Below are 14893 nucleotides of genomic sequence, written 5' to 3'. Positions count from 1 at the left end.
AATCGAGAACACTGTGATTGACGTTCCGGTGACGAAAAACTGTGGGCCAGCTGTCACGGCGCGCGAAACATCAAAATTTCTATTCGGTGTGTATGGAACAGGCGGGAGGAAGATAACTTTTCCGGCTAAACGCTAACTAAATGTCAATTAAAATACAGAAGCACCACTGGTGGCTTTGACTTGTCCACGTTTTTCTGTGGCTAACACGAGAGTACGAGGTACCGTCTGAGCCTGTTTATTTTGCAAAAAAAGAACGTAAACTAGCCAGCGGACAAAGATGAGCTTGCTTTCTCAACAACAGGTCAGGCAATGCTTTGGTTTGTCAGTGATTATCTTGAACATCTGCCTAACCTTTCTAGACTTGCATATATCGCTCTGTTTGATTGGGTCGTTTTTGTTTGGTGGAGATTGGCAAGATCGAAAGAAATATGCTAACTGCACATTTCGTTAGCCACCTAGCTTCCTGGCTAGGTTAGGTTTAGCTCAGCTCTTTTGGATAGTGATAACTGGCCTGGGCCTTTAAAGCGTGTCAATTTGACATTTTAATTTTAAATCCTTTTGTTAAAGTAAGACCTAGGTGACGGACAGCCTTATCTGTTGCCTGAATGGTGATAATTAGAAACGTCGAAAGGCAGACATGCTGCTCATTGTTTGGTTTACTTCAAGGCGCCAGTCCTGTCAACGAACAAGCGTTTCGCTGCTCAAAGTGACAAAAGTGACACCCATCCTCTGTGTAAACACCCTCTCCTCTGTGTTTTTGTCAAATGCAGAAACATGCTATCCTGGGGTACTTTTTTTTTTTTTTAAATTAGCTATGCAGCAATTTGGGTTGCCCTCCATTTGAAACGAATTCCTAGTGTTACTAGATTTAACAAAAGCAGTCCCACACTACATGGATCTCAATCAAGTAGCCTAAACTGAACTTCTACCCTTGCCTTAGATGAACTGTTTTTCAGTTGATACTTAACCTCAAGTTTTTTTCCACTAAATACCTTTTACTCCCCCCATGCAGCAACAATTCATGTGTATTGTCTGCTACTGTATGCAGGCTGAGGCACTCCCAGTTGTGGCCCAGACTGCAACAGAGAGTGATTCAGACAGCGGGGTGGGCTCACCAGCAGAGGAGATGGCTACAGACACCTCTAACAAAAGAGAAGGTCGTTCAGGTAAAGCAGCATAACAATGAGCCATTCTGGCTGTGTAAATGAGGTATGCATTTATGCAACTGCCTGTGACACCAGAGTAGGCAGAGAAACACTAGTTATCATAATGAGCCAGTCTGACCAAAGAATCAAAGCTGCAGTGCTTTAGAAAATATACATTCAAAGGTTATAAATGAAAGCAAACCAGTATCTAAATGATGTCCAGTTTCCAAAGGACCAAATTTATTTGAAAAATAATAAAGAGTAACGTATCAGTCCAAGGGAAATTCTGTAGGAAATAGTATAAATACTTTAATAATGAAGTATTTCACTCTCCCTGGACTCATATTTGTTTTTCTTCAGAAGGGTTTATATCAAGGTGTTCTGTATATAATTGTCCTGCATATAAGAACTCTTGGTGCTCACTGAAGATGTTTTTTCTCTTCCATCAAAGAAATTTCATCAGGGCTGTGAGCCAAACCACTCTCTGAGGACATATGTTGTTTTTGACTTCTGCTTTTTCTCCTGCCTTGAAGCTCCATTTCCCCCTTTTTTATTTTGTGACCAATATGTCCACTCTCCCACTTTAACCACATTAAGTTTGCTTTACCTGTCTCTTAACTTTGTCTCCAAACTACTCAACTTGCAGCTTATCTGTTTAGTCACTCCCAGAGGCCTGTTTCATGTTGAAAATCTCTTATTTAAATTACAAAAAGACATTACCGGTACATTTTTAAAAATACCTTTTATGTTTTGGTCTTCCTTTTTTATTTTTATTTCATTTATTTATTTATTTTGGTTAAACAAAAATATGCATTAGAATAAAATTCTACTTTATTTTTCTCACTGTTTAGTGCAAACTCGAGTATTTTGTTTCATTACACATTGATATGAGCTGGGATTACCACTCTACCATTTTCTACCATTTTCATTCTACTCTATTCTAATTTTCTAAATTGGTTGGTTTTGCTGTCTTATTTATCAGATTCTGATGACGACGAAGACATCACGGTGCACAGAAAGCCTCACCGTAATGCCATTAGAGACAGTGACAGCGAGGAAGAGGCGGCAGCTGCAGATAGCAGCGTACACATGGCAGAAGCACTAGTCTTATCTGCTTCCAGTGGAGAGGAAATGGAGACTAAGAAGGAAAAGGGACGACAGAAGTGCAAGAGAATAAGCCGAGCTCCTGTTGATAGCGAGGACAGTGAGCCTGAGGAGGAGAAAAGTGGAAAAATGGAGGAGGAAGAGGGGAAAGTGGTGAAGAGGAAAGTGAAATCCACAAAAGAAGTGAAGGAAAGAGAGAAGAGCAGGAGACATCATGAGAAAAAGGAAAAGCGCAGCAAAGCGGTGGAAAAGCTGAAGAAGAAGGAGAGGTTCTCTGAAAGGGATGAGGTGAGTTCTTTAGTGTCTGAACTCTTTTTGGCTGGTGTTTGATACATCAAGGGTTCTCACACACATGGGCAATAATCCGTCCTGTGGACTGTCTCAGCCCGGTCTATAACATATTATTAAAAATAATAAAATCAATAAAAGGTAGAATTATGTTTTTGAACCGCAAAGTGAATGATTGTCAGCAAAGTGGACTACGCTTACATAGGTGAAGAAAGATTTTATGTCAAGTACGTTACATGTTAAAAGTTATATACCATTTAAGTAGATTTTTTTAATGTAATCATGTGGCCTTTCAATCACTTTATTTAAGTCAGTGTGACCAGAAAAAAGACAAAGATGGCGCACTCACAAATCCTCAAATGATTGTGTTAAATGTGTTGTCAAAATTAGTTTTTCAAACATTATTTTATCTCAAAATTGGAAACCTTTGACATTTAAAAAAAATGTATTTATTTTTTTTATGTCCCAGTCAGATGATGCTTTTCAGTGCATGTCCAACTACTAGGCCAAGTAAACAGATCTGCTTCTGGAAGAACTTTGTTGTCAGGAAGAAAGGGGGGAAAAACACTTCCTACCACATCAGTGTGATGATCAAACTACTGTTGTGGAAGCATTTGTGTTTTGGTTCCCCGAGCACTATAATAAGGTTTAAACTGCAGATCAAACTGAACAAAGTTTTAAAATTTAGATCTTGTGTGTTGTGCAAAATGTTGAAGCCATAAAAACAGCATACAATTTGGGTAATGTGTGTGCAACTAAAATCAGCTTTACTCCCATTTCCTCAGGAAATGCCTCATCCTGGGACCCTGAATGACAGTGGATGTCCACTCGGTGACACAGAACTTTTTGACAATGGTCTGGATGATGAGGAAGAAGAGTCTCTGGATGCGATCCGTGCTGCGGTCAAGCAAAAGATGAAAAAACATAAGGTGCAAAAACATCAAGTAGTTTAAAAGAGGGGCTCTCCACCCATTTTCCATCACTATAAAAGATAAACATTTGGAATTGGTATCATTTATGTTTGGCCTTTGACTTATTTCCTTAAGAAAAATTAAAACAGCTGTTGAATTTATGTCAGTGACTTGAGATAAATTTAAATCCTTCAATTTTATTGTAACACTTTGATTTAATGTTGTGGTGAGAATAGTTGGACCATGTTGGGCATTGTGTCCTTTTGTTTCTATGTTACTACAGGATCCCCTCTCCAATGAGGAGGAGGATGAAGAGGTGCCAGAGAAGCCCCAGCGTGCGGTATGCAAAATCAGAAAATAAATAAATAATTACTTTAAATTGTAAGCAGTTTGTCATTGCCACTATGTGACTCTTTCAGGAGAGAAAGGCTGCACGTGCCAGCAAAGAGGCGATGAAGCAGCTCCACAGTGAGTCTCAGAGGCTGATCAGAGGTCAGTTGATAAGACACGTTTATTTAACCCATAAAGTTTTATTGTGGGTAATAATTTGAATAGAGGATGGTATTCTAGTTTTCTTTCCATACTTGCAAACATTTCTGGTTTTTCTGGTTTTCCCGTACTTTAAAATCTTCTCATGGTGCCCATCTTGCTGTTTCTCCTGTGTATTTACACTGCAGTGCAGACTTTATTATAAATAACTGAAGTAGATGCATCTTTAAGGTTTTAGTTTATTCTAAACCTTAATTGCTAATTTCATTTAAAGAAAATGGAATGAATTTCACCATCTGATGTTGACTTTGGTAAAGGTGGATAATTTTTCACTTATTCAAGCCACTAGAATCAATAACAAGTGAAACATTGTAAATATTTTCTGTGGAGATTATTGCATAGATGTTGACAGGTGTAATTTAATGACTTATCTGCTACTAAAACTGCATTCTTCTGCCTTTTTAGAGTCTTCTCTTGGCCTGCCCTACCACATCCCCGAGCCAAAGACCATCGACCAGTTCTTTAAGAAGAGAGCAAGGCCAGAGGGTCCTGTCATGGCATTGTTGAAGTAAATACTAACATGACATTTAACACATTTCAGGTCAGACACAAGTCATGTAAGGATGGCCGCTGGACCTGCTCATTTCACACAAGTGAAGATTTAAGTAACTGTACTTTGATTCTGTCAAAGTAAAATCTTTACATTTATAAAACTCTTTCTGCTTTTAGATCTGCAAAGTACTCAGAAATGATGTTGGAGACACCGTCAGCTCCTCCACCTTCTGTAAACCCACCCAGCAAACTGCCATCCACTGAGCAGGACTGTAACTCTTCTTTGGATATGTCGCCCAATCAAATCCAGCCTTTACTTCAGCCAGCAGCAACCTCATCCCCGCAAAAGCAGAACCTCAACCAGGCCGGAGAAACTTCGGTTACCTCGGATCCTGAGCAGGAGTCAGGCCCAATGCTTTACCTCTCTGAGAGTCTGCAGGACTCGGTCACAGCTGATGCTGAAGACAAGCCTGCATCTGACTCAGGAGAGGAAACCTCAGCTGCTCCTTTACCACAAAATCCAACTGCAGCAACATCTGACTCTGAAACCCTGCAGAAAGAGACTGTATCTAGGGCTGTGGTTGATCCTGCAGCTCCTCAGTGTTTGAGTGCTGATTCAGCTACAACAGAGCCCTCGGTACAGCAGCCTACCAAACCGAAGAAAGACAAATTGACCAGACTAAAGGAGTTGGGACTGGATCCGCCTCCTATTGCAAAATTGTGTCCAGATGATGGAGCTTTTGTACAGCTCGACCCTCCACAGCTTAATCCTGGTGAGTCACAAATATTTCCCAATCTCAGCAAGAAGACATGGAGAATCAAGCCTTTTGATCCTTTGCCATGGTCACTGTGATAAATTAGGTGATTTGACTTCAAAATGTGCATAATCTCACGGGGGAAAGAAGTACTAGCAGGCAACTTTTCCCAGGAAAAATATGTGCACGATGTTACTTCATTTCATCTAGCTACACTGGCAACATCCTTCCTCTTTGTTTTTATCATGTTTATTGTTCTGAGCAGCAGAAATCTGAACACATGGCTGAGCGCTCTATGGTTTGGGAAGGCAGAAAACAATTAGAACATACTGTCCTTCTCTCAGGACCTCATAACATGTCCCAGATGCAGTTTTAAATCCTTTGAAACATGATGTGAGATCAAACGAAGTGTTGTGCACTACAAAATTTTTGTCCTCATCAAAAGCAAGGCCCGATGTCTTCTGTGCCAAAGAAAACCTCTCTTACCTCTCCTCTTCTTCAACTAGGTGTGGAGGCTCTGAAGGAGCGTTACCTGCGTCACATTATTGCACCCACACGACCCCAAGGGGAGCGCACTTTGCAGCTTGACATCATCCGTAAGGACAGCACCCCATCTGGCCAGGAGGAGCTGCACACGGAGTCTCTCACTGTGACTGTCAAAGAAGGAGCAGAGGAGCCTGTGACCACTAAACCAGGTCTGGATATGTAGAAGAGATAGAAATTATACAATTTTAAATTGTTTAGCATTTCTGTGAGTGTCATCATTTCACTTTAGATTATATAATTGATTGAATATAAGTAGTTATGATGGGCTTACGTTTACAATCATTAACCACAACTACACGTGGATCAGCTGGAAATGATATGACTCCCTTGCTCATCTCTGTGTAGGAGAGAAGCTGCTGACTCTGAAGCAGCGCCTGCAGCTCGCCATGGCCCAACGGAGAAAAGAGGAGAGGGTGCGCAAGGCCGAGCTGAATCGCCTAGACAACGAAGACTGTGGGGAGGATGAAGAGGACGAGGAAGACATGACGGATGAGTCAGAGGAGGAAGAAGTACGTGGATGATTTTGTTACGCTGCACAAATTTTTGCTTTTACCCTCTTTGCACTTGCATCAAGCTGTTCTTCTGTTCCTCAGGGTGTCGATGACTTATTGGGAGGTGGTGATGGTGAAGAAGACGATGTGAAGGACAATGAAGATGAAGAGGAAGAAGGCAGCATGGCTCAGAGTATGAGGAGCCCTTCTCCAGTGGCACTGATCGGACCCTCGTCAACTCCCGACCTCATTAACACAGATGGCACTCTCATGCTGTTCCCTGGAAACTCTTCCTCGCGCACCGGGTATGTTTGCAGTTTTGTAGAAGCACTTTTAAAGTCTCTTATATTTGGCTGCAAGATGTCACCTGCAGCAGCTTGTTTAATGGATAAAATTAAAAATATTTTTGGTTTTTCTTTTTTTAGTGATGGTGTAAGAAGGTCTGGGCCTTCTGGACATGACAGTGGCAGTAAGATGGGTGGGTAAAGTGGAAGAGCTCCATTTAGTTTGACCGTATTTCCTCTTTTTTTTGTTTTGTTATTGAGAGAAATTGAAAGTACACTCTTTTCCTCTCCTCTCCCGCTCGTCTCCAGAAGAGGATGACTCCCTGTCCCTGGTGAAGGACAACAGCCACAACAGCAGCTTTGAGCTCCCAGGGTCCATGATTACATCATACCAACCAGTGAATAACCAGCGTGGCACAGGACGAAGTGTCCTCAACTCGTCCATTTTCCGCTCCCCTTCACCGTGCCTCTTCAGGCCGAGCTTCCTCGGCTCCGCCTCAAAGGTGAGAAGAAATGTTTTTCATTCACTCTAATTATTGCAGCATCAGATAGATTTCACGAGGGGTTTGAATTTGGGCCAAACATGCCCTTGGTTACATACATGCATATGTAGTTAAGTCCAAAAAAATTGACGAATCAATAAGGCTCAGAGAAAATCCACGAATAAGACTGTATCTGCAAATAACCAAGAGCTCATCTGCAAGTGCATTTTATACAAATAGAATAAAAGAAAATAGAAACCAAACTACACATTCAACATTAGAATGAGTACTTATATTTTACTTTTAAAAAATTCTCTTTCAGAGTTCAGGCAAGCTCTCCGAGCGTTCTCTTTGCCTCCCTGTTGAAGACTCCCAAGACCTGTACGCACCTTCTTCTCCCAGTGCAGATTCAGGCCCCCTGGATGGAGCTGCTTCTGGTCCTGGTCTAGCAGGTGACTCTCAGGGTCGTTTTTCACTTGAAGATGATGCTCAGTCCCAGTTACTTGACGCAGATGGTTTTCTAAATGTGGGGCCGCGCCCCGGTGCACCCACCTCTCACAAGAGGCAGCTGATCTTGGGCAGCCTGGATGAAAATGCAATGGATGCACACATGGGGGAGCTGTTGGGGTTGTGTTCAGGTGGTTTTGGATCAGGGAAGAGCAACTCCATAGGGGGAGAGGGCGTTGGAGCAACACAGGAGGATGAGCTGCTTGGGCTGTGCTCAGGAGCGTTTCCACCGACACAAGCTGAAGGGGAGCAGACAAAGAAAAGGAAAGAGGGAGAAGACGATGAAGACTCTGAAAATACTATGGATCAGCTGCTGGGTCTATGTTCAGGCAAATTTTCGAGTCCAGGTAAGAGTGGTGTGCATTTCTGCTTTTTTATAAATGACATTGCATCATTGCAATTTTTTTTGTCACTTCCTCTACAGCTCATGTTTTTACACAATCCTTTTTCATTTGCTGCCAAATTTAGGTTCTACTCACACAGCTTCACCATCACAAGACAGGTACGGTACAAATATCGTCAGTATCATTTTCTGGTTTTGTTAATAATCTCTAAAGTTTGATTAGTTTCCGTGATCCTTTAAGCTGCTCCTCTCCCTCATTACCCCCAAACTGCTTTGATTAGAGGATTATAGGAATAATAACTGAAATATTTACTTGCAATGTAAGATTTTCACTTTGATTTTACACTATTAAGTAGAAAGAAGTTAGAGGCTAGAGAGCAGCAGGAGGAGGAGGAGGAAGAAGAGGAGGACTGCGAGTTCCGGCTCCTATCAGATGTTGAGAGTGAGCAGGTAAACAAAGAAACAAACAAAAAACACTTCAAGTGCTTTGGATTTTTTTTGGGGGTTAAATATATAATGCAATTACTAAAGTATTAAAAATGTCTTCTGGGTGTAAAGGAGGACAACGATGATGATGATGGTAATGATGGAGAGGAGGAGGAAAATGATGAGGAAGATGAAGCAGATGCCAGCGAAGAGGAAAACAATGAGGTGGAAGAGGAGGAACTGGAGGGTGTGTTCGCGCCACGGGCGAAAAAAAAGAAGAAAATGTAAGTGAAAGTGCTTTCATGCAACGTGATCGATGGAAAGTGGCAGAGTGTTGTGGCCAAATCCTGCTGTGGGAAGATTTTTGGTGGCAGTAAAATACGTCTGTATTTGGATGTAATCCAGCAAACATGATGCTTTGTTGAATAAAGCAGCCCTTCTTATAAATAAGTACAGAATTGAATAATACTTTTCATTGTGGCCTAACTAAATGTCTGTGCAAAATTGATCTGAGCAGCAGGCTTTTTTATGCAGTTTAGAGACCAACAGATAAATGTGTTGGATGTTGTTTCTGGCTTTGAAAGTTGTTTAAACTTCACTGACTGATGGAAAAGAGTGCTTTTTTTTTTTTTTTTTAGTTAATGCAAAGATTCTCACTTAAAAACTATTAGATTTTATTTTTGCCATTTGAATTAGGTCATTGGCCGCTAACCATCAATTTGCAAACTGTAGAAATGCTTAATTTTCACTGCTAATCCACACCTGCAACACAGCTTGAATGGTTTCTTGGATCTCCTTGGCAGGCGACTGACCGACTATGTGGACTCGGAGGCCGAGCTGTCTGGTAGTGATCTAGGCAGCGATGATGAGGACGGCGACAGAGGGAGCGAGTATGAGGAAGAGGAGCTTCTGGAAGACCTTCCCTCTGACGAAGAGCTGCAAAACCAAGTCAACAAGATCCACATGTGAGCAAAGACTAATTGATTTATAAAATGTCTTTTGTGTGAAGTACATCAAGCTGGAGATGAACCTGTGGCACAAAAACGATGTAAAAGTTGTTAAAATGCGTCTCTTGTTCTTACAGGAAGCAGATTTTGGATGATGACAAGCGTCGCCTGAGGCTGTATCAGGAGCGCTACCTGGCTGATGGAGACTTGCACTCTGACGGTCCTGGACGAGCGCGTCGCTTCCGATGGAAGAACATTGGTGAGTTTACAGGATGAACGATTAGATGCCTGGATTACCAAATACCGATAATGAGTGTTGGTAGGACTCAATTGGAGTAACAGCAGTAATAAAATGCACAAATCTAAATGAATAAAAACATTATTAGCTATTTGTTTCAGGTTTTATAAGAATTTAGCAGCATTATCTGTATTCAGTTAATTGCAACTTTAATACTGTCAGGACAAAATATTTTTTTAGCATCTAGCACAAGACAGTAAGTAAAAGATAACTAAATTACTTATTTTAATCAAAGCATCCTAAATATGACAAGTGATGATTTCTTCTGATTATTGGGTCTAACTGTACACATTTGTCATTGAGAGATTTTAATTGTAATTTTTGGTCCAGATGATGGTTTCAGCATGGAGAGAACTGGAGCCGAGGGCGAGGAAGACTGGGAGGAAGAGGATGATGTGGACCAGGCTGAGGTCCAAAGACGGATAGAGAGACTGGAGAGAGAGCAGTGGCTCAGGGAACAGGTGGGTTTTATGGTTTGCAGTTTTTTTGCACACACACATGAAGGAGGTGGCACTAATGGAAAAATATACATTTGAAGAAAAAAAAGTGTGATGGTTTTCGCCAAGTTCTGTTAAAAGGATTTCTTAGAGATGGGCTGTGTGCGCCTTATGAATTGGCCTCCTCTGTGAGGGCTGCTGCTGTTTTGTGTTCATTCTTTTGTCACTCTTCTCACAGTCTGAACAGAAAGCCAAAAAAGGAGAGGATTTGGAATTGGATCCAGATGATGAGAAGATTGGAGAGGAAGACAGTCAATTCATGAAACTTGCCAAAAAACTGACTGCCAAGACTCTGCAAAGAAAAGGTTAGTTTGATAAAAGTCCCCATGAGTAGAATCCCATCTACTTAAAAACACCCAGAGGAGCTTTTGTCCAGCAGTTATTGGCACAACTGTCTTGCATAGCAGGAAAAATAAAAGATTAAAAAAGAAAAATATGTGAATTAATTAATGGTAGTAGTTAAGACACACAGTCAAACTGTAGAATAAAGCCAAACAACAAGAAGCCAATCTGAGGACTTTAGGACCTATGAAGAATACAGAGGGTTTAAATCATAAAGTCAAGAAAGGTTTTAAAGTTGGTATTTTAAACTATTTCAAAAAGGATAATTTAATGACCCCCAAGATTAGTGTAGTTTTTCAGTTTGTTGCTGAATTGTTAATAGAAAATATAAGAAACATACATTTTCATCTACTCAGTGTTGAAAGTTGGGAGTACAGTTGGATAGATGGGTAGATTCAGATAATGTGCTACATGGCTGTAGTAACGACGGCACTGAAAACACCAACATGTGTCCCAGCAAACAAAACTTGACCATTCGCAGAAACAGCTACAGAAATTCACGTTCTGTAAAAGAAAAAAAAAGGAATGTAATCAGTAGCTAGATCTTTTATTTATTTAACTGGCTGCTTCGTATCGTCACAAAACAAAGTTCTACATTGAGATATGAATCATATTTAAAGGGTGTTTGAACTGTTTGCACTTAAAAGTATGAAGTTTTTCTGTACTTAATTCAACATGAAAACACTTAAGGAATTCATATGCAACACATGCACAACCACGTCATTCTTGTTAAATAAACTGGTGCTTTACTTAAGCTAACTGTGTAACTGTTTAAACCAGAGCCGCCTGTGGCACCACAACCAGAGAAGAAGACAGCAGCAGCTCTCAATCCCTTCCAGAGGCCCTCTCAGCCTTTACAGGTAATTCAAACACCCTGTGAATAACTTTTCTTTCTTTTAATTTTTTTTAAAAGTCTAAATAATACCTGCTTTTTGTTGTCTGTGTAACAATGTACAAAGAATTCAACATTAATCACGGCGTGAACAGTGTTGGAGTCTGCCCCACTCTGTCACTGCTTTCTTCTCTTCTCCATGCTGTCCTATAAAGAAAAGGCTAAATGGCAAAAAGATGTTTAGTTATTGCTTTTTACTAAATAAAACAAATATTTTAAACTGTCACACAGTGGGTGTTTGCAAGACTTCATCATGTGTTCGTCCATAATCTGCACAAGGCCGGTCTAAGATCTGTGTTTCTCCCAGGTGAGGAGAGGTTCTCTCCTGAGTCAGCCTCAGTCCGTCCTCCAGAAGCTGGCTTCCATCTCAGAGGGAAATCCTCTGGCCCCCAGAAACAGCCGTGGATTCCTCTTCCAAACACTCTCTCCTGAGAAGGTTAACTCATCAGAGGCTCCACAGAAACAGGTGAGTCAGAATTATGATGCTAAAAAAACCCCCAACTATTAATAAAACCCATTTCATGAGTACACGTGACAGAAGTTCAGCAGAATGTTCAAAGAGTACTTCATTTTACACTCCCAAACACTCAGCCCCACTCTTCATGTACACTGAATAGGCTCAGTTGTGTTATGTAAGTTAATATGGCTGCAGTTTTACTGCTGTAGTTATTTTTAGTCTTTTTTTTTTTTTTAAATAATCATGGATCAGTCATGAATAAAATTTTCTGTAAAATTCCCCCAAAACTGTTAAAATGAGAATCTGTAGCCTGCGGTGAAGCCTTCAAACTGCTTGTTTTGTTTGATTTTTAATCAGGTTTAAACAAAACCGGAGAGGTCAGTACATGAATAAAAATAACTGTTTAAATAGTTGAAAATTCAGGTTGAACCAAGGTTATACTTGTAAATTAGCAGAACTAGAGCTGAACTCAAAATCTCACTTAACAAAAGGAACTAATTTTTAAATGGATAAAAAAAGCAAAATGTAAAGCACTTATTCAGATTAAGTATAAAAGTGCATGTCTCCACTATATGCACTGTTATGAAGTGTTGCTGCAAAAACAATGAAACTCTGGGAACCAGTCCTGTCCTGTGTGACCATTTAATGAGCATATGTCCTACTGATGAATATTCTGCCTGACGTCAAGGATCAGTGGCCCACAGCAGCAGCATGCAATGACCCTCACTGCTAATTTGTAAAACAATAGTCCAGCATTCCTGCAGGCCCCTCTGGCTTCAATCGGTTCAGTCTTAAAATGCAAAATAAGGCTTGAATTGCTCTTTGCAATGATTAAGTACTTAAATCAACCCTTAAACTGCCTTTAAAAATAAAACAAATGAAACACAGAAGACACTTTTTCTTGCATTGTGAAATCTTGTTAATAACCATGAAAGTCACATGACCTCCAATCGATGTCTTTTTCATGAGACATTAGTGACTCCCGAGGAAAAATGTTGTAAATGTACTAAGTGGAAACTGGAAAAACAGTCGATTAACCTCTCCAAAAGTTGATTCTGTTCATCTGGACGTTTCGTCACTCATCCAAGTGACTTCTTCAGCCTCAGCTGACTGCAGGTTTCCCCAATCTTATAAACAGTACATTTGCATAATGACTGAAACCAGCCCACTGAGGAAATAATAGGCTGGGAGGTCAGTTCCTTGATCTTAACTCTATCAAGATTAAGGAACTGACTCAATAGTTGAACAGAATCAACTTTTGGAGATTTACTTACCTGGATGATATAGCATGCATCAAGAAGTCGATTAACCTCTTTAAACCACTTTAACTCACAGGCTGATTAATGTAACATACAACTAATTATAACAATAACAAAGGTGGTTTTAAAAAAAATTAGTATTAAATTTAACTGACATCGTGCATTTCAATTTCCAGAGTCCAGAAAACTTTATATTCAGTTTGGGAACTGCAGGGTTTAGATCTCACCCTGGGTCAACACAACTGAATCAAATGATTAGTTCATTACCAGTCCTCTGGAGAACTTCAACACATGTTGAGGAGCTAATTTAGCCATTTATATCAGCTGTGTTGGGTCAAGGATCTAAAATCTGCATGACACCCCACCTTGATTTGACAAAAATCTCTACAATTTCCTGTAAATTCTGACCATTTGATAAGCAGAGATGTCTGTTACAGTTGAAGCCACCATGAATAAAAATATGGTCAAATTCAGGGGGAATGTTTACTCAGCCTTTAGAAGCTTTGGGGAGGCCACCAAAGGTTTAGATGGATGGACAGGAAATTGTATTGCAGCAGGAATCACATCACTGTGGAGGAATTTTGTCCCACTCTTCTTTGCAAGATTGTTTTAATTCAAGAAATCGGGAAAGGCAGCAAATGCGTTATTACCTCAAGGAGTTCAAAAGATTTCACAATAAGTGCGACTGGTCTAAAGTCGTTGGCGCCTGAAAGTCTAGGGGAACTTCAGAAGAGGAACAATTATGGACACATTTCAAATAATTCTTATTGTGTGATGGTTTAAAAAAAAATCTAGAAATTTCAGTTTTTTAAAAAGATACTTTTGTCTTCTTTTAATAGTCACACAACAGCAAACTTTCCCATCTCCTAACAAGCACAGGTGGCCTTAGAAATCAGGCTGCTCTCCTTAAAGTGTCATTTCCCAACTCTGTCTGCTTGTCTCTTTAGTGAGGTCTCGCTATTCTAAAATAAATGCAGAAACGAAATGTTTTCCACAGAGCTCGGGGCTTCTCTTAAGTATGAGAGTCATGTGAATGTGCTGGGTGAAGTCATGGTATCTGGTGTATTCTCAATATTGGACACTATGTGGCGGCAAAGCCCACATTTCTAACAGTAGATTAAAGGCTGACTTTTACACTGTCAGTCCCAGTGCACATGCAGTCACTAGCCGGTGTATTGTTTTATTTTGTACGGCAGTTTTGTAAAAAGACAAACTGATGTTTGTTCCTCAGACGATGAAGAAGAGGGGGCAGATGGGGGCAGCGAATCCAGCAGCAAAGAGGGTCTGCAGAGAGAACAAACCTGCAGGACAGACCAAAGGGTCTCAGAGGAGCATCTTCAACTTCCTGGACCACTGATGATGCAGCGCACTAACTGAATGAAGATGAAAAGCTGGCTGGGAGTCCAAGTTTTTCTCCCAGCTGCTACAGAGGCAGTGAGGAGGCAGAACTGACCTTTAACTTTCAGTGTTTCACTTCACAATAAGACTGAGAAAAACGAAGCTAGTGGCAAAACTCTGGGTGGTTTCAGGATTATGAGACGTCTCCCCACCTGTGCCCATTTTGTGGTTGAGCATAAATCACCAGCAAAACACACCACTGAAGATCCTGCTACTCTTTTACTCGATGACTTGCACACTTAATCTTCCCTTGTTCAGCTCGTGTGTTCAAATATTTAATCCGTTACGCCACTAGCGACATTCATCTGATCTGACTTGACCTAATTTGGACCACATGATTGAGGTCTATCTAGAAATGTTTTATCATGTACATATGGTTTTTCTTTTTAAGAAGTAGGGAATTTATTTGTGTGATGTTTTAAATGTATTTGTTTTACAGTGTAAATAAAATATTTTAAGACATAAATCTGATTCTTTTCT

General features: G+C 40.4%; 1 protein-coding gene across 4 annotated transcripts; it reads left to right on the top strand.

The window, feature by feature from the left end:
• On the top strand, positions 1–14893 carry clspn (claspin). 4 transcript variants are annotated; one of them, XM_085262882.1, is made up of 24 exons: positions 1–86; positions 1049–1166; positions 2128–2537; positions 3323–3466; positions 3732–3788; positions 3868–3940; positions 4403–4505; positions 4667–5262; positions 5751–5939; positions 6136–6299; positions 6384–6586; positions 6707–6759; positions 6875–7068; positions 7370–7901; positions 8023–8056; positions 8251–8347; positions 8456–8607; positions 9127–9288; positions 9408–9529; positions 9899–10029; positions 10244–10370; positions 11188–11267; positions 11607–11765; positions 14247–14892. In XM_085262882.1, exons 2-24 carry the CDS (start codon positions 1127–1129, stop codon positions 14370–14372), a joined length of 3948 nt encoding a protein of 1315 aa, XP_085119008.1. In that variant the 5' UTR covers positions 1–86; positions 1049–1126; the 3' UTR covers positions 14373–14892. The 4 variants fall into 4 exon arrangements, with proteins under 4 accessions (XP_085119008.1, XP_085119006.1, XP_085119007.1 ...); XM_085262880.1 differs by lacking the exon at positions 1–86 and adding an exon at positions 93–301; XM_085262881.1 differs by lacking the exon at positions 1–86 and having other exon boundaries at positions 1022–1166; positions 8254–8347; positions 14247–14893.

Source organism: Mchenga conophoros, linkage group LG22, assembly GCF_057382185.1.
Source record: "Mchenga conophoros isolate Kocher_MC1m ecotype Shallow Benthic linkage group LG22, M_conophoros_male_GT1.1, whole genome shotgun sequence".
Taxonomy (NCBI): Eukaryota; Metazoa; Chordata; class Actinopteri; order Cichliformes; family Cichlidae; genus Mchenga; species Mchenga conophoros.
This window is presented reverse-complemented; position numbering and strand designations above follow the sequence as displayed.